Here is a 24,507-nt window from a genome sequence, read left to right as displayed (position 1 = left end):
AGTACAAAACAATGGCTTTGGGTAAAAGGTCATAAAGTGTACAGTATTTAACAGTATTTAATTTGAGTGGTATGATAGATAGTCTGCTATGTGAAAACATCCCTGCGTTAAGTGGAATAGTGCTTTAAAATGATTCCCTTTGGTTATTGTATTTCTTGGCATTTGGAACTACCCTCTGCCTTCAAATTTTAATATGACCTCACATATAAGAAGTTCCACTTAAAATAAAGGAGGAAAAAAAATGCTGCTGTGCATTTATTGTACTAATTTGACTCAGTCAGATGCTGACAGAATAATATCAAAATGTTGTATAGCCTGGGAAAAAAAGACCTTTCATGAAGTTCCTTTTAGCAAACAGTCTCGATTTTGTTTAATTCCCACCAGTATCTGACCTGTTTGAAGACATCAAGGTCTCTGACAGATAAGCTGTCATTTGACGTAGGACTGCAGGAAGATTCAATAGGTACAGTATGGACCAATTACATCTCTGCATGTTTCAGTTTTATTCAGTATTATTGTATAGCTGTTTCAAGAGTAAATGGAATGACCCTCTTTCTTGTATTTTGAATATAGCCTGATATGCAAATATCATTAAGGGCTGCATGCCACACTTTGGGTGTCATTTCAGTTGAAAAAATGACCCTCAGCCATTTTTCAATCAGAAACAATACTTCCCACTAAGACATGTTTTTCATTGCTATATTAGGGTACGTGATTTTCTTTGATTAAAAAGTGTTAAATAGCTCTATATTGTGGTAGTAGTCATTGCTATAGCATGTGTGTTCAGTAACAGGAGTCTCCATGTCTCTCCAGCCATTTTGTCTCTCTACTTTTTGTCTGTGCGCCGATGGGCGCTGGTGATGCTCTGCTTGTTTCAGCCTGTACAGCACTTTGGTCAGCTTCTGTTTTAAATGTGCTATATAAATAAAGTTTGATTTGATTTGAATCAAGATAGAGAACTCAGACAGGATACAGGTTAGTGAAATTGGAAGTGATGACACAAAGAAATGAGCAGACAAAATTGGAACTGGAACAAAATTAAGCTGATAAATGGGCACACACTCCTGATTTTGCAACCTACTTACCCACCTGAACATTTATTTACTGTTTATTAAAGAGATGGGGAGACTCCTGTTACCACTTACCTTTAATAATTCGAAATGAGTGAGCATAAAAGCTCCGTCTGTGCGTGCGTGCGTGCGTGTGTGCGTGTGTGTGTAGGAGAGCGTGTGTGGTGGACCATCCATCCAGCATCCAAACAGAGGTCAGAAGGAGAGAAAGTACGCATCGGAGATGACCTGATTCTTGTCAGTGTTTCCACGGAGCGATATCTGGTAAGCCAGTGTCCAGTAACACTGTTAAACTGTCCCATTTCCAAATAGGACTGACAATATTTCATGTAAATCACACACATGCAAACAGACTAAAGAGGATGTGTTGTGCTTATTGGCATCAGCATTTGTTTTAAAGAGTGCCGTGATTTTTTCCACCCTAAAACATGATCATCATGTATAATTATTATATAAGGAGGAAGAATCGTGTGCAAAGTGTGCAGTATTTGTTAAAATGTCGTTTTTATGTGGACACGCCCACCAGTTCATTACTGTAAGTATAACTGGTTTTCCTGGTGTGTGGTGATGGGTGTTGATCCACCTGAACTGCTGTGGTTGTATAATAAAGGGGGAGGGGTTAGGGGATATTGTGATGATACGATTTCACTGTTTATTTCATTGGTACGTTTGACTGTCAAGGTTTCAGCCTCCAGGAAGAAACCCTAAATACAAAGGGAAGTACAAAAATACAAAATACAAAAATCACGGCACTCCATCTATTGCATTACAGTTCCTGTACATACCTCAGCATTCAGACATCAGCAAATTATTAATGTAAGGAACCAGTGGTTGGAATATTTTTTTTTTAAATTATTATTATTTTCTGTAATAATAATTAAAATTTCATTATAGCATTATAGAGGGTATGCGCATTACATCATCATCATACCCGGAAGCTATGCGGGAATGCCTGCTGAGTGGCAAAAAACTCCTTTCTGGCCTTAAAAGTCCATACATCCAAATACAGTAGAAAAGTCCTATTTGATTGCATGAAATGACTTTAAACAACATTAAATTCACTTTGTCACTCACTTGAATTGCCACTCGATCTGCCATTCACGTTATGCATGCGCATACCCTCTATATTTCCATGTCTATAGCTAGTATAGAACAAAAATTGTATGGATTTGTTCCATATTTTTATAAACCTCCCATAGAAGGTCAAGGTGGCAACCCTAGTGTACACTGAAAAGGTTTGCAGTGGATCGGTGCCCCACATAAATAAGGCTACAGTGTATCCTTCTCGTAGCTGACCTGAGTTCTAAATTGTCTCTTAATTGTCTTCAGATGAGAACCAAGCTCTGGCAGATAGTCCATCTGTCTGGTTTTCCTGTTTGAGCTTGGTTTGTTAAAGAATTTGCCCTGATGTTCTCTTTGGGGCGTATTTGCTGCTTTATCTGAGAATAGAATGGTGTGCTTGGAGATATTCAGGGGGCATTATTGAAAAGGCCAAAGCAAGCCGCACTTACCACTTTGGTTCACTGCCTCAAACATAGCTCCTAAAACTTTTATAGGCCTCAGACACTGCCTCCGTCCCAGAGTGACGAGGCAATTCAAGAGTAAACTTCAAACATATCTGTAATGGAATTCTGATTACCAGTGAACCCCGGTTGTTGGCTGCTTTATTATATATTTATTTTATGGATGAGATATATCTCTCCGATGAGCTGACATTAATGTGCTCTCCCCTATGCAGAAAGTACAGAGCCAACCATAATTAACTTAATAGAGAAAGAATAGAAGGAATGACAGAGAAGGAAAGAGAGATGACAATAGGGAGAAAGAGATAGGGCCAGAGAGAGAAGGCAATACGTTTGACGTGCCAAGCATCCGATAGCAAGGGCAGCCTTTGCTTTTGGCGTCTGCTCTGAGAGGCAGATCTGCAATTACTCACAGAAGCTGGTCCACCGCCAGGCTTTCATCTTCTCTCTCTGATGGGAAATCTTCACCTGATGTGGCCCCGGTGGTAAACTCTGACACGAAAGAAATGGAACGCATCCTGGATTCAGGCGTGGAGAAATGGGTACGCCCATTACTTTGTGCAATGATTGTGGTCCATGACACAGCCTTTTCAAGGTTAGGTGGCTATTAGTCTATGTCTCATACAAATGGATGAAACCGTATCAGAAGTCTCATGGGCTCTTCCAGTGGGACAAGCTTACAACTTTTGGCTAACAGGTTTGGTGTGGACTCTACACTGTATATAGGGACTCTACACTGTATAGGGAGACTCTACACTGTATAGAGGGTTTGGTGTGGACTCTACACTGTATAGAGGGTTTGGTGTGGACTCTACACTGTATAGAGGGAGGGGGCCGCACATTTTGACTGGCATGGCCATATGCTTTTTATGGATTCAGCCAAATGTGCGGAGATGGCAAAATGATTGACATCAATACCAAAATAGACGGTTGTGGACTTTGTTAACCGACAATGTAACAAGTACATTATTTATTCATGTTGAAATCAACACTGTGCCCCCACTGGAAATACACTGTTGTAAAGCGATAGGATATTCTGAGATTCCGCTCTCTTCCCCAGCTCAGAATATTGAGATAGGAATCCCTCCAAGCATTTTTGCTGGAATGAAGTATCAACTAGAACTCACGAGAGCTAATCCTACAACCATATAATAGTCAGAGGATATTAATAAAATCTGGGAATACATTTCTTACCAAGAACTTTCTTCACTAATGTGTTTGTAAAGGTGTCTACTAACATATCCCACATTGGTTTATATTCAACCACCCTAGGGGAATGTTTGACACCATTATAAGGCAAAATGTTCTACATTTCATTATGGTTTAACCCATTTTGGACTGATGCCGATTCTAAAAACGCCTTCTAAATACTGACCTAAGTTTTCTGAAAAACTTCAAATATGTATAGAGCAGCATCAAAATACTGTACATACTGTACAGAACCCCAAGAGGGGTTCCCGTCTAGAAGGGTTAGAACACCAAAATGGGTTCCCACCCAGAATGGGTTAAGTAGCATGTGACATGTCAAACTAGGGGGTTTTCATGATTCTGAATACATTCCAAGCATTAGTTTTGCACAAAAAACACTCCTTGGGCTAAAAACGGCCATAGCATTGGAATGGGTTCAGAATCATGAAAACCCCCTAGTTTGACCCTTATTTTGGCCATAGACCCCCTAATGTGGCCATAGCCACTTGCCCAAATGTGCCTAAATGTGCTGAACTCATCACATTTGTGATGACGGGTATGGCCGTTTTTAGCCCAAGGAGTGTTTTCGTGCAAAACTAATGCTTGGAATGGATTCAGAATCATGAAAACCCCCTAGTTTGCCACATGCTACTTAAAGCATAATTAAATTTAGAACATTTTGCCTTATAATGGTTGTTGATGTACCCCAACTTTCAGCAGCTGTCCAAAATTCCCCTAGGGTGGTTGAATAGAAACCAATCTGGGATATGTTAGTAGACACTTTTACAAACACATTGGTAAAGAAAATTCTTGGTAAGAAATGTATTCCCAGATTTGACATTATTCTGATAATATTGATGGCACGGCCAAGGAAGCAACACCAAGGTGATTACATCTCTTTTCAGATTTGAACGCTGTGTCCTTGTCCCTTGTGCGGTTTTACTGGAACTTTGTGTGTGTGTGTGTGTGTGTGTGTGTGTGTGTGTGTGTGTGTGTGTGTGTGTGTGTGTGTGTGTGTGTGTGTGTGTGTGTGTGTGTGTGTGTGTGTGTGTGTGTGTGTGTGTGTGTGTGTGTGTGTGTGTGTGTGTGTGTGTGTGTGTGTGTGTGTGTGCATGAAGAGAAAAATACACACAAACAACACACATGCAGGCACACCTGCGTGTAGGGCACACACACACACACATACATGGGCAAGCACTTACGGTATACAGCACCCGGCCTTGAATAAACCATGCTCCCTCTCTTGCAGCATTTGTCTATCGCCAACAACGCTGTGCACGCCGATGCAGCCTTCATACAGACTCTGTGGAACGTCCAGCCCACCTGCTCTAACGCCAACGTGGCTGTAGGCAAGTTCAGAGGACCCTCATCATCACCAATAACAACTGTTCTCTGTTCCTATATCGTTTCTCAGGAGTTAAACTTTGCAGCAGTCTCACACAGCCAGACAATCGGAAACCTCTTCCTACTGATTGTCTAGGGAAATCTTAATCCCTCCTCTGACAAACCACACCCACTGCCTTGAAAACAAATCCTGTTACCGTTCCAATATGACAAACTGCCCCATAGTCTTTGCATTGGTTTTGCAGTGCAGTTTGTTTTTAAATTTCAGAAGTGTTTCCACCCAGTTCTAACCCGTACATTGAATTTAGATGTCACCAGACGTATCGGTAGGTGGAGATGTCCCATCAGCTTGCTGTGTGAGACTACCGTTGCTCTATCTGTACTGTCTGTCTTGTTTTCCACTTATTTATGGCACGAGGCAGCGCTGTACAACTAAGTATAAAATAAGGCTTAAAGTATCAAATGCAGATAGATATGTACTTTTCACCTGGCTTCTAGTAATATCCCTGTCTTGATTACAGAGTGTTCTCTTTGGCCAACAGGACATCTGGTTGGTGGGCATGTGATGCGCCTGTTCCATGGCCATGATGAGACCTTGACCATCCCTAACGCAGATCAGAGCGAAGAGGAGCAGAGGTAGGTGGCTCCAAACTCCATTTGCATTTTAACTGGAGGGGCTTTTTGGCCACAAGGTTAGCCTGGAAACCAGACGAATCTGCCAATGCAAAAATAAAAAAAATAGTCTGGCCATGCCCGGCTATACCACAATAAGCTGTGGGGAAGGTGGCTGGGGAAATGTCAGAAATGTTCAGTCATCATCTGCACAGCGAAGTCCTGAATACCATTTAAATTAACTCTCATGATTTAGCCGTGGGTGACACTGGGCAGTCTTCAGGTGTGATTGTTTGCAACTGTGTGAGTGAAGCAGGGAATTGCTGAAAAAGAGGCTTGTACAATGGTGAAAATGTCCTATGTATGAAAAAAATCACACCCGTGTGAAGTGAGTGGCGCTCTTATCATCTTACAACATCGAGGACAAAACAAACACAGACAAAATAAACATTAAACTCTGTTCATTGTTAATGGCATTTAATGTTTGTGTTAGTGACAAAACAAACATTAAACCTGTATATAGGAGGGGCTAGCGCCCCTCAAAAAGAAAAGCAATGAAAGCTTTTCAACCTTCAAATCACCTTGAAGGAAGGATGTATGCAGTCTGTTATCTGACTGTTTTGGGAAAGGAATAAAGCAAAAATAATAAATAGAATACACACTTGAGTCAGTTGGCATTTAATAAAATGTCAGTGGGTGCCTTTTCTACAGGTGTGAATCCATAGATAATATTTCTAGGTCCACATTGTGGACACACATGAAGGTCATAGAAACAATTCCTGTTTAATGGTCCCTTTTTGGCAAGGTGCAGTGCACTGCATACATTCCTTTATCATTTCCAATAGCTCAAGCAGTAAAGATTTTATAATGCTTTTATCATCGACTTTGGCACCAAGCGTCATCAGAACCTGTTCAAGCTATTATACAATATACATATCTTACACTGCATTATAGAAGAACCAGAAGTGAAAGAGCCCTTCTCTCCACTCTGTTTCCCCAGGATAGTGAACTATGAGGCGGCGGGCAAGGGAGCTTCTAAAGCACGCTCCCTTTGGAGACTGGAGCCTCTGAGGATCAGGTGAGATCCCACGTGAATGTCATATGAAACACCCTCAGACATATGTATATACAGTACGCACGCACGCACGCACGCACGCACGCACACACACACACACACACACACACACACACACACACACAGTAATAATATGCCACCCCCAAAAATATGGAAACACTTCTCATTAAATCCTCACATTGCATAAAGGCCCATAACATGAGCCTCTTAAGGCTACATAAATACGATGAGGTCATAATTATTTTAAGCGTGCAGCCCTGAATACTGAACTTAGTTGGTGCATTTTTGTATGATAGATGAAAATGTCCCAGTCAAGTTTATGTGCTGTATAAGGCTCCTATCAATTAGGGGGCTGCATTCTCCAGTCAGGTCAGGTTTACAGCCATTATCCCATCTCTCTCTCTCTCTCTCTCTCTCTCTCTCTCTCTCTCTCTCCACATTTCTTTTAGTTTTTGAGTGCTTCTGCACTTTTTGTGTCCAAGGCCGTAAATACTGCTAAAAAATATATATTTTTGGGAGCTATTTCCCTCTTCCATTCTGTTGCAGGGCTGCATTCTTCAGTCAGGTCAGGTTTACAGCCATTATCCCATCTCTCTCTCTCTCTCTCTCTCTCTCTCTCTCTCTCTCTCTCTCTCTCTCCCTCCATATGCCCACCCACACAATTTCCCCAAAGTCACAGCTTCAGTTCTTTGAACATTCACAGACTGCATCAAGGAAACCATTTGCTCGTTCCACAGCTTCACCTGAGAGACGAGAGACGAAACGTCTTCCAAATTGCAAACTCCAGTCACAGTTCCATTCCATTCCATAGCAATAGTTTCATATCCATACTTCACTTCTTCAATGAGGACATGACTTTTTGTGAGTTAAAATAAACTGCTTCCATTTTCAGCAGTGTGGAGATTTTACAGTTGTATCCAGGGTTCGATAAAAAGAAAAACTACACAATTTAAAACTTCAATGACATTAACTAAACCCTCAGGGTAGGGGAAGTTATCAAATTAAATTGCTGTGAGTGTTCTATATAATCAGTCAGCTGACAAATAAAAAGCTGGCGATATATGACTTGTGACATATTTGTGGGTGCATCTGTGCTGCTGATTAGCTGGTGCGGCAGTCACATCCACTGGGGCCAATCGTTCCGCCTGCGCCATCTCTCCACCGGCCACTACCTGGCCATGACGGAGGACGGCAGTCTGGTCCTGCAGGACAGACTGAAGTCTGACACCAAAGCCACCGCTTTCTGCTTCAGGCCCTCCAAGGTCAGTGTACAGTACTTACAGTACTTACTTACCGTACTTATTTACTTATGCTATCGCTCCTTTTCATGGAGCATAGGCCGTTGACTACAGTCCGCCAGAGCACTCTCTGGCGGACTGTAGATAAAACTAGTGAAACAGTTTTATATTTACGAGTGATTCTGCAGCCAGCTATGGCACCTTTTGTCCAAGCTGTAGATACTGGAAAATAATTTATTTTTTTGAAGTTCTTTAATACCTTATCTGAAAGGTCTTACTATAAACAACTGTTTTCAAAACCTCTGACCTTTGCTGTCAATGAGCAAAACATAACAAAACTTAAGGTAAATGCAAGGTGTATATTTCTACAATCAGTACTTATTTCCAATTTTCCATACATAATGTAGATTCATTAAATTGCTGAAAAACATGAATAATTTTGCATGTAATCTTCTACAATTAGCATACATTATTAGCATACCTTTATAGAATTCATGTAATTAGCATAAATAATTCCAACTCCTTCTTTTTGAGGTGATACCGAGTATCAACAAAATCACTTGTGACCGAAGTGTTGTAGGCCATGCGTCCGGTCCCAGTACAAAAGAAAACCTGAGACGTAGCTATCTGAGAGAGCATGAAATGCAGTTGTATGACCATGACTGAGAGAAGTGCAAGGTTTGCAGAGCTCGAGGGCCCTGTTTTACGCGTCTTAAAGTACCAGGTCTTATGACTTAACTTAAGGCCTGGAGGCGTGGCCAATGCTGTTTAGCCACTCAAAATAGCTAAATGGCATTGGCCACGCCTCCTGGTCTTAACTCATTCCCAGCTAGGAACGTATATTATATACATAATACGTCATCATACATCACATTCCGTGCTCAGCTCAGTAAAATCTGAATCCCCCCCCCCCCCCCCCCCCTCCATTATGATGAATTCCTGTTCTGTTCTTTGTCTATATAGAAGTGTCTATTTGTACATCTCTAAATGTTTTGATGAATTGAACATGGTGGACCCTGTTGTAAACAAGTGTAATGCTTAATTGGGTCGTCCACTCACAGTTAACAGCCTTTGTATTGAGTTTGTGCTTGAAATGTACTGTAATTCTGCATACTGTTAATACAATTTTCAATCAATCAATCAAAGCCAATTAGCTGAGCACATTCCGTGCTCAAACGGACCGACACACAAAGCTGTGTATAGGAGCGGCTAGCGCTGCTCAAATACCAAGTATTAGTCTGATGGGAACCCCTTTTGGTGTTTTAAGCATTATGTTACTTAAGCTATTAAAAAATAGCAGATCTACAAGCTCGTAGCGCACACTGCTGTGGTTGTTATGATTGGTTCTAATGAACAATGGACTGCAAGCCTTTGAATCTGTAATTCTCTGTCTCAAACAGGTAGTAGCATGCTTGAATAACATGCACATTTTAGCCAAAATACATCGGAGATGTTATTCCCATTTCCACAACCAAATCATCAACATTTTAAATGATAATACAATAATAACAATTAACAGTACGGTAGGAAATTCTTATACGTTTTACTTTCACAGCTATTCATTTGATTATTACTGTACAGTAAGTGTTTGTAGCAGCCATTCATGTATTCCACTGGTCTAATTCTAACTGACCCTGTTGATGGCTGTTTTCAATTAGGTAGTCATGGGGCATTTGTCATCAGAGCATGCGCGCCTCTGCGGTTTTATACGTACTGCATTTAATTTTAGCGTATTTTCACTTCTCATTCCTTATCCTTAACTCCTCTTACTTTATTTCTCCGCCTTAACAACCCATATTTTTCATCCACTATCGCTCTATCCCTTCAGGGTTCCATTTTAACAGCATTATGCTAAAACATAATAAAAAAGGAGGCACTTTAGAATCTCAGAAGGGATGGGCATGCACAATTTCTTATTTCACAGTCTTAAACGTTTGAATTTAACAGAGCACATCTAAGTGCTCCTTTCTTTCGAAAATACGTCCCTGTGGAACGTGTTGGCTTCCTCCATGTCTCGCTTTTTCCTTGCTCCCTTCATTGTCGGTGTGTTCTGCTGTCACTCGGTTCCTATGTAAAGGTCACCGTGTTGGAACAGTGGCATTTAATGTTCTCCACTACGTCCCGTCCCCTGTAATCCATCCCATCTCTGCCAGGCTGTGAACGCAGCAGCGCTAACGAGGCGAGCATGCAGTCCCCCTATAGGACAATGAAGCCAGATGCACACTTCGGTGTACGGAGGAGTTGCATGCAGAAAATAACCGATCCACAAGCTCAGAACACGTTATAGATTGTGAGCTTGTAGTTTGGCTATTTTTGTCACGTGATGCCATCGTGCAATGGCGCATACATTTAGCATAAATGAGTTGAACTAAACCTACCTCTCCCACTTCAGTCTAAGCAAAATATGTCTTGTGCACGTGTGTCTCCATGTGTGAATCCAACAGGAAAAGGTTGTTGACTCTGGTGTGAAGAGAGACATCGATGGCATGGGCGCGCCAGAGATCAAGTACGGAGACTCCATCTGCTTCGTCATGCACGTAGCGACAGGCCTGTGGCTGTCCTACCTGGCACCTGACGCAAAGTCTATCCGCCTAGGAATCATGAAAAGAAGGGTGAGCAACAAATGCTTTTTTCCATTACACAGTAAATGTTTAATTAATGCGTTAAAATAGTCAATACCCTGGCCTGAAACAGTGCCTGCATTCAGTACCTTTACAAAAGGTGTTGACGGTGGACTGTGAGTGAAGGATGTTTCTGTCTGGAAATATGGAGTGCAAACAAAAAAAATCACACTCGTGTGAAGTGCATAAAGGGTCCAAGTCCATAGACTTGGCTGCCACATGACATCACGGGGGCATGCCACATGAATAAGACAAACATAAAAAGTCCATAGACTTGGCTGCCACATGAGGGGAACACACAAAGCCAGGTGTTGGAGGGGCTAGCACCCCTCAAAAAAGATTGCAATTCTCATTGCAGACTAATTAAATGATGCGGCCTGAAATGTAATGCTTATGTAATCTAAATCCATGTACAGTGTGATCATGGGTAGTCATCCCAATTTATCATAACACCTCTGATCTCAATACTCAGCAACTTGTCACACCCAATCAAACGGGAGCGTTAGCTGTCCCTGAACGCTGGCACAGCTCCTGCACAGTCCCCCAATATCCCAGGACATATGAGACGGCGGCCTATTTAAATGTGATAATGGGGTCTCGCAGAGGGAGGGCGACAGTGGAGGACGGCTTACAGTTAGTTTTGGGGGAGAGAGAGCTTAGAGAGTTTAGGACGGCATGAGGAGTGACGCTCGTCTCTGGGCGCATTGCCAGGGACAGCAAAAGGCGCCTGCCCCCCCCCCCCCCGCACGCACGCACGCACGCACGCACGCACGCACGCACGCACGCACGCACGCACTACAATTGGAATAAGCCGTTTTAGTACAACGAGTCAGATTACCCTGGTGTCGTGGTCTAGAAACTCCACAGCTGTGGAGGACCATCTATACCAGTGGTTCTCAAACATTGTCATGTGAACAGTCCTCAAATGTACCGGTTTATGTATTTGGCTGTGAAACCCGATTTGAACAGATTTAGTGTAAGCGACAATTTGTGTTTTTTTAAGATAGGGTTCCATGCTTTTTTTTTTTTCTATTTTTCCCGGAGCAAGCAGGCCCTGTTACCTCAGTTGTAAAATTGTCAGCACTTGCACAGTAGACCCAAGTTAAAATCCAGAAGGTAGAGCAGGAAAGTTACATAGTGCAGCATTCATGTAATCATGTTACATTCATTCATTAATTTGGGGGTCCACTTGCAATATGGTCACAGCAGTGGTCCCCGGCCTCCAGGCTGTGGATGGCTGCTCTATGGCCATGTGGTCAGTCTGCTCTAACACTAACAAGATTATTTTGTGTGTTTCCTGAGCCAGGCCTGCCTGCATTCTGAAGGCCACATGGATGATGGGCTGTTCCTGCAGATGTGTCTGCACGAAGAGTCTCGAGCCGCACGCATCATCCGCAACACCACAAGCCTGTTCAGAGATTTCATCAAGTAATGGAAGGGCTTCCCCTGCATGCGTGCACGCACGCACGCACGCACGCACTCGCACGCACGCACGCACGCACACACACACACACAAACAAACAAACTTAGTTAGAACGAATGACTGTCTCATATATGAGCTAGAGCAAGAGAGAGATGAGAAAGCTATCCATATAGATTTTCTTTTTCTAGGCCGTCAACTGTAGTTAGGTAGAGTTGAATAGGAGAATGGATGTGGGGCGGCTGCGTTTTCCACATGGAGAACTTAGGTTATTGTTGTGCAAATGAGGAGGAAATCATAGAGTTAAATATAACTGTGTGGAGGCGACCATGGGTGCGGTGTTTGAGCAATCCATCAGAGAATTGGAATTTGCATCTGCTGCTGAGCAATGCAATGGTGGTCTCCAATTTCATGGCACACTTGACCTCCACACCACTTGAGAACCTCCACAGTATATGAATACCACTGGACATGCGCACACACACACACACACACACACACACACACACACACACACACACACACACACCCCAGTATTTAATCACTGCTCATCAAATCCTCATTTACTAATTTCTCATAATCGAGATGTAGCTAACTCTAACTCTGATAGTTTAATAGTCTAATGTTATAATGAATGAATTCGGGTCACCTCTGCAGTCTGCATCAAGTTTCAGGCACCTATTCCAGAGTGGGATAATGCTAAGATCGTGAGTGTTTCAGTTTCTTTCTGTCTCTGTCTGTGTCTGTGTCCAGGGCTCTGGACAGTGCTGGGGAGGGGGGAGACAGCGCAGCGGTGGCAGGGTACGTGGAGGAGGTGCTGCAGACGCTGGAAGACCTGATTGAGTATTTCAAACAGCCAGACGAGGAGCTGGAACACGAGGAGAAACAGAGTCTGCTCCGCTCGCTCATCAAGAAACAAGATATCTTTAAAGAAGAGGTATGAGCACAGAGCAGTGAGAGCAATTCACCTTTTTTCAACCATATCTCCATATTATCCTTGCATAACCAGGCTCTCCTAGATTTTGTAACGTCCTGACTAGAGTGATCCGGACAAGATCACTCTATTTTCTCGTACTAATATCCATATCTGGTCCATAGCCTCCATAGGTCTATCCATAGCATCGCCAGTCAATACAATTATAATAAAGCAAGGACATAAATTACTAGTCTAAACCAAAAACTGTCTAAACTAAGTACTGCACCCCTAAGAAGCACGGTTTCACAAGATTTCACAGGTTTGTGGGCAGGCGCTATAGTTTCAAAGGGAATTATTTTAGGACTAGGGAGTGCAGGCTATATCCGTCCCAATTGATTCTCTCTAGACTTCCCAGCTTACTCCATACAGTATGGATCCTAAGTAATGTCCTCTATTGGACCAAACTATTGTCTACTCACTTTGTGTCTAAGAAGGGAAATGAAGCTCTGTTCCGGGAACGCTACTGTGGCATGCTAAAATAGCTGTACAATGCTAAAATAGCAGCCACAGTAGCCACATTTTAAATCTAGTAAAGTTCAGATCGGTCTGCAACTTTGAAACCCAGAGCTTGTAGACAGAAATGGTGTCATGCTATAGCCTAGTGAGCAGTAGCGAGGACTGATGGTTGGAAAACGTACTTAACGTACGTTAATAGTGTCTCAAGTAGCGTGTGCCATGATCCAGCAAAGGATTTCCAAAGTGTCCTTGAAAGGTGTACAGATGTGTGGAAACAAAATTACGTGTGTAAAAACTGTAAATATAGTATAGTATATCTAAAAAAATCGTCATGTCAAGGACCCCCAAAATGATTTGGCCCGCACCCCCATCATCTAAAACATATTTTGTGCCAGGGACCTCCTCCAGAAGCAAAGCTTTTGAGTTAAAAATGTACAAATCTACAAGCTCTCATGGTCAAAGTGGTTAAATTGATTGTTAGTTGGGGACCCCATGGTACCTCCCAAGGAACCCTGTGGGTCCTCGGACCCCACTTTGACAACCAGTGGTATACTACATACTGCTTGTGTTTGTTAGACCATCTCAACTCTGTTTACAAATGGTAACATGACAACTAATTTACAAGTAGTATTCTATTCTACTCCCAACAAAGACCTATTCTCATCTTGTTATAATATCGTACCAATTCAAGGAGTATTGTCAAACCTAGTTTTCCTACGTGGGCATGCATAATGTATAATTGCATTACTTTCGTTTGCATTGCATTCCGGTGTGACAGTGTGACCAGCAGATTATCGAGGGTAACAATAATCTTGTTTTTTTCCGTCCCACAGGGCATGCTGTCCCTCTTGTGCAAATGTGTAGACCGGATGAACGTGTACAACAGCGCCGCCCACTTTGCAGAGATGGCCGGGGAGGAGGCAGGCGCCGCCTGGAAGGACATCCTCAACCTACTCTACGAGCTCCTGGGTAAGGCGCTGAGGGTGGGAGTGCGTTCGGCCTGTCATCATCGTCATCTCTCAACCCTGGAGAGCCATGAAGTATTAATCTGCCCCACAGCAGCAGACCATTCCTCTATCCACCACTCCTCTCAACTCAGTTCCTCCTCAATGTCAGATATCGCTCCTTCCTTCCTTCCTTCCATCATCTGGAATGCACAGCCGGTGACATGGTACTTACTTTTTGGAGACAGACAGACAGACAGAGAGACAGAGAGACAGAGAGACAGAGAGACAGAGAGACAGACACAGAGACAGGCAGGCAGGCAGGCAGGCAGGCAGGCAGGCAGGCAGAGAGAGACAATATTTTATTTAGGACGCAGAGTAGGACAGTAAACCAACGTTTCATCCGTTAAGCCTTCTTCAGGGAATGTGAATGGAATGTAAATGGAGTTAACCCATTAAGACCTGAGGCCGATTCTACAAATGCAATTCCCAAATCAGTAGTTCTCACACTTTCAAGATTTTTAAAAAATGTAAAAAAATCACACTCGTGTGAAGTGAGGGGAGCTCTTATCATCATACATCATTTAGGCCATGGATTTAGCCAATCCAAAAGTAGCCAAAAGTAATTTCGGCCAAACACAATTTGCGTCTTCACTTTTCTGTCCTCACTTTTGTCTTCAATCTTTGTGTACACAAACACGGAAAGCTGGGCATAGGAGGGGCTAGCGCCCTTCAAAAATAGCAGATGTACAAACTCGCAGGGGGGCACAAATCGACATGCTGTGAGCTTGTATATCTGCTAGTTTTGAATAGCCAACGCAAAAATCTAAAACGACACAGATGCTGTCCCAGTTTTTAATGTGTTAGGTATTTTAAAGTGTAGACTAAACCACATCTCATATTCCGGATGTAGTCCTGTCTGCCTTTTGGATCACACCACTCTCCTGAAGAGATAAAGGGGTGTGGCTAGCAGTCGCAACGTTTACATCCATCATAATCATCCACCACTGTAGACCCCTCCTCTCCATCCTCTCAAGGTCCCCCAACATGCAACAGGGATGAATGACCCTCACAAGTTCACACTTTTATACATCTTTTCCTTGGGTAATGTTTTTGTTTTTCCCCTCCCACCAATAACGTCCCCCTGGTTCACCTTGACTGCCCTCATATTCATCAGCATCATCTTCACTATCCCATCCACTGCACGCACGCACGCACGCACGTACGCACGCACGCACGCACGCACGCACGCACGCACGCACGCACGCACGCACGCACGCACGCACGCACGCACGCACGCACGCACGCACGCACGCACGCACGCACGCACACACACACACACACACACACACACACACACACACACACACACACAATAAACACACACACACACACACACACACACACACAATAAACACAAACACATCACTGCACACTTTTGAAGCACAACACAAAGCACACAGGTACACCACTGAGCGCATTCCAGACTTTCCACTGCTAAATGGAGACACAGTCACACCCCATGTGTTTCCACGCCAGTCTCGCAGAGTGGGTTTGTGTGTCCTCTCCTCTCTCTCTGAGCCCACCAGCATGTTTAACCAACCAGTCTGGCAGAATGGGTTTGTGTGTCCTCTCCTCTCTCTCTGAGCCCACCAGTCTGGCAGAGTGGGTTTGTGTGTCCTCTCCTCTCTCTCTCTGAGCCCACCAGTCTGGCAGAGTGGGTTTGTGTGTCCTCTCCTCTCTCTCTGAGCCCACCAGTCTGGCAGAGTGGGTTTGTGTGTCCTCTCCTCTCTCTCTCTGAGCCCACCAGTCTGGCAGAGTGGGTTTGTGTGTCCTCTCCTCTCTCTCTGAGCCCACCAGCATGTTTAACCAACCAGTCTGGCAGAATGGGTTTGTGTGTCCTCTCCTCTCTCTGAGCCCACCAGTCTGGCAGAGTGGGTTTGTGTGTCCTCTCCTCTCTCTCTGAGCCCACCAGTCTGGCAGAGTGGGTTTGTGTGTCCTCTCCTCTCTCTCTGAGCCCACCAGTCTGGCAGAGTGGGTTTGTGTGTCCTCTCTCTCTCTCTGAGCCCACCAGCAGAGTGGGTTTGTGTGTCCTCTCTCTCTCTCTGAGCCCACCAGCAGAGTGGGTTTGTGTGTCCTCTCCTCTCACTCTGAGCCCACCAGCATGTTTTACCAACCTTTCGAGGACAGTCTCGAGCTGTCCTCTCAGTCTCTGACATTCACTTCAGTAAACAGCACCTATTGTCCTTGCATCACAGGCTCTCTGTATTGTGTGATGTGTTGGTATTAACAAATTGATAGCTTTCCATAGGCTGCAGATTTAAGTGAGATTAGATGCACATCAGTATTCCTTGGGTGCCGAGCACAGTTAAATGTTTTTGTGGACGTTATCAGTGCTGACTCCCGGTGAAAATTGAAGTATTAATTATACCGTTAATGTCACCACTGTGGCAGAGAACAGTCAGTGGGCATGCACTCTATGCACTTTATAGAACAGAGAGGTCTTGCTGTCACAGTGGTTCTAGGGCAGTAGTTTTCACTTTATAGAACAGAGTGGTCTTGCTGTCACAGTGTTTCTAGGGCAGTGATTTTCAACCGTTTTGTGCCTAAGGCACACCAATAATTGGCAAGTCAAAATTTCAAAGCTCTCCTGTATTCATACCCGATCTACAAACTCACTCCGCGTCGCAAGGCAATGCCTTCCCAGAATGAAAATCATCGGTGGTGCTAAATTTAAAAAGACTCCAAGGATTTACTCTATGGTATCACTCACCAACTAAAAATCACACCTGGAGTCTTCCTCAGGTACAGTACAATGTATGGAGGGATATAGATAGTCCATCATCTACACTGTACAATCCTGAGTGTTAATTTAACTGAGAATGTAATGCAAGCAAATGTAAGGGTCCATTTGTACACTCTGAGGACCTCATTCACAACAGCGTTTACGCTCATATCGTGAGCTATCCCGGATCTAGCTGAAGTAGCTAGATGTAGCCAAAACTCTCCCGAGGCGACCGACAACAACGGGAGGTATGATTAATTCTAACGCGACTAGCAATGGGACCGCGATGAGCCGTCTAACACATAATCTTTGCTTAGAATTGGACGTTATGATTTAGATCAAGAGTTATTCAAGTTTTAAGATTTTCGGCCTCATCGGCTAAAATGGGGGGGAACATTTTCGATGACGTCCCACCGGAAAATAACATTGAATGTTGCCCAACAGACGCTCCCAGCCTGTGGAGCGATGCGATCGGTTTTCATATCAATAAATCTCCGTCTTTTTATCAATCTCCGTCCTGAGCGCTGGGCGTTACTAATTGATTGAACGGAGAACTCCGTCCTTGATTTCAAAGCTCTCCTGTATTCATACCCGATCTACAAACTCACTCCGCGTCGCAAGGCAATGCCTTCCCAGAATGAAAATCATCGGTGGTGCTAAATTTAAAAAGACTCCAAGGATTTACTCTATGGTATCACTCACCAACTAAAAATCACACCTGTGTGAAGTGAGGGGCGCTCTTGTAGTTGTACATCATCCAATACAAATGTAATATACTTCTTCATGAATTAATTTGTCAACTTATGTTATTATCTTTTAACCACAAACACTCAAAAAAACTGCATGTCACCCCCCCCCCCCCCCCATCTCTCTCCCCATCCTGTCAACCTACTGTCTATCCCTCTATAAAAATATATATAAAATAAAGGTGAAAGCCACAAAAAATAATATATATATATATATATTCCAATCATTATCAATGGCATTCAATGTTTGTGTTAGGACAATGTTTGTTTACACACACCCTCAAAGCTGGACATAGGAGGGTCTAGCGCCCCTCCTATGTCCTACAGTAAAATCCAAAAATCACACCCGTGTGAACTGAGTGGTGTAAGGTCTTATATAGACTGATCAACTGTGGTCTGACGTAATGTCTGACGTAATGAAATCACACCCGTGTGAACTGGGTGACCATAGCAACCATGCTCATTTTTTGGTACGAACAGACACGTAAACTAACAACCATGCTCATTTTTTGCTACGAACAGACACGTAAACTAACAAAGCCAGTTGTAGGAGTGGTTTACACCACTCAAAAAGTGTGAAGTGAGTCATACATCATCATACATCACATTCCGTGCTCAGCCAATCAAATCATCATGGGGGTACACACCAAAGGTGGGCATAGCGCCCCTCAAAAAACCTAAAGGACAGTGCCTCACTTTCACCAAATGATTTTGGCCTGACGTAAACATTTCGTCGGCAGGCGGCCTTCATGCTCTGTTGATCAACCTGCTCTGATGAAGGAAAACTAAGCTGAAAGATTTCAAAGTGTCCGGACCGCTGGCCTAGCTGTCCGGGCACCTATAGGCTCCATTGTTGCCTGACAGTGTGTTGTGGGTTCGAGTCCCGATCCCTACGTCCTTTTCTGCGTGTCACTCTCCCCATATCCTGTCTGTATACGGTATACCGGTACTATCAATAAAGGCAGGACAAAAAAACCTGTTTTGTATGATAAAATTGTCACATGGACAAAATTGTCCATGTGCCTTTTTTTGTTGGTGAGTGAGTGCTACCATTACCTACATCCTTGGATGTTCATAAAATCATTTCCATCCATTCAGTGTACGTGTACCTGGTAGACTGTACTGTACTGTAAGACCCAGAATACCCAAGTTGTTTTAATGATTTTGTTCTATGTAGATTTAAACAAGCTTTTTTGGTAAATGTTTTGCTCAAAAGAACCACATGCTTAATTTTTTATTTAGATGTATTTGGGGGCATTTTATGCTTCATTTCAGATAGCAGAGTGTAGAGCGTGGGAGGAGAGACATGCAAGGCAAGATGAAAGTTGGATTTTGACTCAGGGCCTTGCTCTCACCAGGAGCATATGGTCTGTGCCCTACAGAGTATTACAATCTGAGTTGAACTTCATCTGTTTTATCTGAGCAGATGTCACAATTCATGAATGCAGGGTGTCATTTTGTAACAGAACCAGACTGTATGCAAGTCCTGATTTTATTTTGCTTTCCCCACAGCTTCTCTGATCCGTGGGAACAGGAACAACTGCACCCAGTTCTCTCGGAACCTCGACTGGCTGGTCAGCAAGCTTGAGAGACTGGAGTCTTCCTCAGGTACAGTACAATGTATGGAGGGATATAGATAGTCTATCATCTACACTGTAAAATCCTGAGTGTTAATTTAACTGAGTGTAATGCAAGCAAATGTACACTCTGAGGACCTCATTCACAACAGCGTTTACGCTCATATCGTGAGCTATCCCGGATCTAGCTGAAGTAGCTAGATGTAGCCAAAACTCTCCCGAGGCGACCGACAACAACGGGAGGTATGATTAATTCTAACGCGACTAGCGATGGGACCGCGATGGGCCGTCTAACACATAATCTTTGCTTAGAATTGGACGTTATGATTTAGATCAAGAGTTATTCAAGTTTTAAGATTTTCGGCCTCATCGGCTAAAATGGGGGGGAACATTTTCGATGACGTCCCACCGGAAAATAACATTGAATGTTGCCCAACAGACGCTCCCAGCCTGTGGAGCGATGCGATCGGTTTTCATATCAATAAATCTCCGTCTTTTTATCAATCTCCGTCCTGAGCGCTGGGCGTTACTAATTGATTGAACGGAGAACTCCGTCCTTGCCGCTTGCGGTGTTAAAAGAGAGAAATCCAGACCAAAACACCCATGAATCAGCCTATGTCCCAACATACATATTGGCCTTGAATTGGCGTTAGAATGAAGACAACTAGCTTTCTACCATTCTAACTACATTTTACAGTGGGAGGGATGGGGGAAATGGAGAACAGGGGGCATCTATGAAACAATTCAAGGCCAACATGCATGTTGGGACAGGACTTTGGCTGATTAATGGGTACATGTATTTTGGTCTGGATTTCTCCTTTAAAATGTGATGACAATGGTCCTCTGAGAAGCCTTTCTCACTTCAAATCCCATAATAAGCAGAGCAGTCATAATTTGGTGTCCTTGTGTACAGTACCTTCCAGACTATGAAGGGCATAAGTACACAGACAGTCCACTTGACTCCATCTGTGTACAGCACGTGTAAACGTACTCCCTGTTTTAACTACTTAAACCCTAAACATACTGTAGTTGACCGTAATCTCCCACGGTTCTAGGTCGGTTAGGGTTTCCCTATGCATCAAATCTCTTGAGATTTTTCTTTTCTGTTAAAAATAAGCCAACTCTCCTCAGAGATGGATTCTGAAAATTACAAACCTGACCTCCCTTCTCCTCCTGGCCTGTCCTCTTAGGAATTCTGGAGGTTCTCCACTGCATCTTGGTTGAGAGCCCAGAGGCTCTGAACATCATCCAGAAAGCACACATTAAATCCATCATCTCTCTGCTCTACAAGCATGGACGGAACCACAAGGTGATGACATTGCCTTGGACACACACACACACACACACACACACACACACACACACACACACACACACACACACATGCACATGCGCATGCGCGCGTGCGCGCACGCACGCACGCACGCACATGCACACACCAAACATGGTTCCCTTTTAATATCTACACATAAACAACAGCAGCATTTTATGAACATCTTTTGGCCTGGTTTAGCATTCTGGAGTCACCCTCAACAGCCACGGCAGGCTAAACTGATTGACGGTAAGCTGCCAGTATAGCAGACGTTGCCGTCTGCCTGCAGCTTCCATCCTTTCTCCTTCCTTTTAGCTCTGGGCAAGCAGAACAACAGGCAACATCACACTGCAGTTTGGGCCTCTGGGAAGAGGATTTAATACAGTAGCACAGCAGCTCGTTGCCAACTTATAAGTCCTCAATCACTGTTAAAGGCAAGGTCAGGCTCACACCCGCAGGTTTTATTCTCCAATCATTAAACTAATTCATATTAATATTTGTCATGGATGGGAACATGGCTGCTGTGATAGTAGTGCTTTCGCCGGTGACATTCCAGCTATGTGTTTTACACGCTGCCTTAACACGTCTCTGACGCCCAATATTTGTTCTGTAAAGAGTGCTTGGCTATGTGACCGTGACCTCATAAACAACAGCTGTTGATCAGTGAGAGGCAGCTGGAATGCTGTGGCCCACATGGTGTTGGGATCGGTCGGCATTATACTAGTCTTGCATATTGTTGCTGTCGGGTGGAAACCTTTTATGTCCAAAACAGTTACTTTTCAGGAAACCTGCATTCCAATCGATCCAATGTAGTTATTATTGTAGTTATTATTTCAAGTCATAAGGTCTTGTTAATACATGTCATGTTTTTTTCCAAGCTCACTCAATGCGATGCGTTGTGAGCTTGTAGAATTTTGTGTGGCACGGTAGTATGATGAAGTATGGCATTCATCATACAAACTACGTAACAAATTTAAATCTGTTGATAAGTGGTTTCTTCCCGACAGCAACGATATGCTACCACCTGTCTGTATATTCCAGTGAGACAAATGAGGGGGATTGTCATTTGTCACCACAGGCAGTTTGAGGACACGTTTGTATTTATATTCAATCACATGAGAGTGAAGGAAGCGCATCAGAGTGTTACCAAGATTGTTCATTAATAATTACACTGAGTGAGAGACAAGGATGCAGAAACCAGGGTCCATAATCTTTTTTCTTTCTTTCTTTCTTTCTTTCTTTCTTTCTTTCTTTCTGCATTTCCTTTGTCTCTCCTCTCCTTTCTTTCACTCTTTCCGTTTCTCTCTCCCTTCCAGATCTTGGATGTGCTGTGTAGCCTCTGCGTCTGTAACGGGGTAGCCGTGAGAGTCAATCAGAATATTATTTGTGACCACCTGCTTCCAAAGAGGGACCTGCTCCTTCAAACTCGTCTGATCAATGATGTTCAGAGGTAATGAAGTGCATCACAATCTGGCTCCACCACGGTGGATTAGATTCACCGAGGCAGGTTGCACTTGACCTTTACACAACTTTTATGATTATGATTTTATCTGGAATATATTAAGTCAATACGTGGCAGATCAACAAGCTAAATGTGATTTTGTTTTCTTTGAAAAGACCCGATGTACGCATTAGTTATATAAGAGAACAGAATAAAAGAACAGAGAAAGGTAATGTGGAACAATGTCAGCCACTTATTCAGTGCCTCTATGTACAGTATGTCTCAATACTGAGCAGTTCATATGATGCATGCTACCTCCATGTCTTTTCACCTATCCAGTATGAGGCCCAACATCTTCTTGGGTGTGGCAGAGGGATCGGCCCAGTATAAGAAGTGGTACTTTGAGGTGGTGATTGACCAGGTGGACCACTTTGTGACCGGTGAGCCCACTCACCTCAGGGTGGGCTGGGCCAACACCGCCGGCTATGCTCCGTACCCCGGAGGAGGAGAGGGATGGGGGGGCAACGGAGTCGGGGACGACCTTTACTCCTACAGTTTTGACGGACTTCACCTCTGGTCAGGTAGGAATCTTTACCAGACTGCAGTAGGGCTATCTGCTATTTTCTCCGAATGTTTTCCTATTTTGACATACCCAGAGTAGGTACGATAGGGCTCATGTAGTTATGGTAAGCTTGTGTTGGACGTAAATAACCTCACAGATTTCATTGTAAGCTGTCCAGGGGCATGCTGTCCACACTGGATGGCTATGTTGTGACCTTGCAGTTTCTCAAGGGCAACATTACACAGAACTCCCCAACCAGCCTCCGAATGACGTAACCTCTCTTTACCACTTAGCTAGTCTCTCCCATGCTCCCTAGCTCTACTTCACCCAGTGTGAGTTCTCACCTCGCCGTCGACTCTCTTCTAACACAGCATCTACCATATGTCACATCTACTTACGCCCTCCCCGGAAACCACTAAAAGGCTTGTCACCTTCCTTCCCTTGCTTTCATGCTCTTCCCTGCAAGAATACGCCCACCCCCCAAAACAAAAACAAAAAACAACTCCCGCAATCTCATACCTCACCAACCTTAGTCTACAGCAGTGAATCCCAAACACTGTGCAGAGGCACACTGGTGTGCTGTGATACAAGTCCAGGTGTGTCTTGGAATTTTGTTACAACCACACATTATTATTGCAATATACAACAATACAACCTGCTCTATAGTACTCTCCCCTTCCCCTCCACTGCACATGTGTCCCTGCCCTACATTCTCAATGACTTTGCCATTGTAGCAGCCATCTATTCTCTCTCTCTCTCCATCCCCATCATGCCTGTCTACTGCAGGGCGTATCCCCAGGGCCGTGGCCTCCATTAACCAGCACCTGCTGAACTCTGACGATGTAGTGAGCTGCTGTCTGGACCTGGCCGCCACCAGCATGTCCTTCAGAATCAACGGACAGCCGGTCCAGGGCATGTTCGAGGACTTCAACACTGACGGCTTCTTCTTCCCGGTCGTCAGCTTCTCAGCGGGCGTCAAGTGAGGCTCAGTGTGGAGAAGGCCATGTGATGACCTACATTAACCGTGCAGCACTATCTGACAGCAACTACCAAAATAATTAAACAAAATTCACATTTTTTTAATTGAGTGGAAATCTACAAGCTCACAACCTCTTGGACTGTAGCACGTTGTGAGCTTCTAGATCTGTTATTTTCACTATTTGTTGTGTGACTGTGGAATACTGTATGTAAGGTGTAACTGGTAAAAAAGAGGTGTCAAATGCTCCCTGAGCTGACACACCCTTGACTGCTTTCCATGCACAACAAGATCGCCAATGTTGTTATTAACTAAACTAAAAGTATAATTATTCTCGGAACCGCTTCCTTACTCAGGGTCCGTTTACTCTTGGGCGGTCGTCACGGAGACTTCAAGTTCCTGCCCCCGGCGGGTTATTCTCCCTGCTACGAGGCCTTGCTGCCAAAGGAGAAGATGAGGGTGGAGCCTGTGAAAGATTATAAGCGAGACCATGACGGGATGAGGGACCTGCTGGGCACAACGCAGCTCCTCTCACAGGCCTCCTTCATCCCCACGCCAGTGGACACCAGTCAGGTGAGTGGCGGGACACCAGCAGTAGTGGTCACTAACCAATCCTACAAGTTGGGGAGAACATTGAGCGT

At 43.9% G+C, this 24,507-nt stretch overlaps 1 protein-coding gene across 1 annotated transcript in view; it reads left to right on the top strand.

Annotated features, from left to right (window-relative positions):
- The window catches only part of ryr3 (ryanodine receptor 3), a 181,780-nt gene that overhangs the window by 36,410 nt on the left and 120,863 nt on the right, over positions 1 to 24,507 (top strand). The window contains exons 5-20 of the mRNA XM_079525534.1: positions 385 to 463; positions 1,222 to 1,334; positions 5,031 to 5,130; positions 5,668 to 5,761; positions 6,738 to 6,815; positions 7,918 to 8,074; positions 10,495 to 10,662; positions 11,978 to 12,099; positions 12,845 to 13,028; positions 14,357 to 14,492; positions 19,511 to 19,606; positions 20,766 to 20,884; positions 22,204 to 22,337; positions 22,668 to 22,909; positions 23,677 to 23,869; positions 24,223 to 24,439. Coding sequence (XP_079381660.1) covers positions 385 to 463; positions 1,222 to 1,334; positions 5,031 to 5,130; positions 5,668 to 5,761; positions 6,738 to 6,815; positions 7,918 to 8,074; positions 10,495 to 10,662; positions 11,978 to 12,099; positions 12,845 to 13,028; positions 14,357 to 14,492; positions 19,511 to 19,606; positions 20,766 to 20,884; positions 22,204 to 22,337; positions 22,668 to 22,909; positions 23,677 to 23,869; positions 24,223 to 24,439 — 2,232 coding nt within the window. The remainder of the gene's footprint in view (positions 1 to 384; positions 464 to 1,221; positions 1,335 to 5,030; positions 5,131 to 5,667; positions 5,762 to 6,737; positions 6,816 to 7,917; positions 8,075 to 10,494; positions 10,663 to 11,977; positions 12,100 to 12,844; positions 13,029 to 14,356; positions 14,493 to 19,510; positions 19,607 to 20,765; positions 20,885 to 22,203; positions 22,338 to 22,667; positions 22,910 to 23,676; positions 23,870 to 24,222; positions 24,440 to 24,507) is intronic.

This window comes from Electrona antarctica (genome assembly GCF_951216825.1).
Source record: "Electrona antarctica genome assembly, chromosome: 17".
NCBI lineage: Eukaryota > Metazoa > Chordata > Actinopteri > Myctophiformes > Myctophidae > Electrona > Electrona antarctica.
This window is presented reverse-complemented; position numbering and strand designations above follow the sequence as displayed.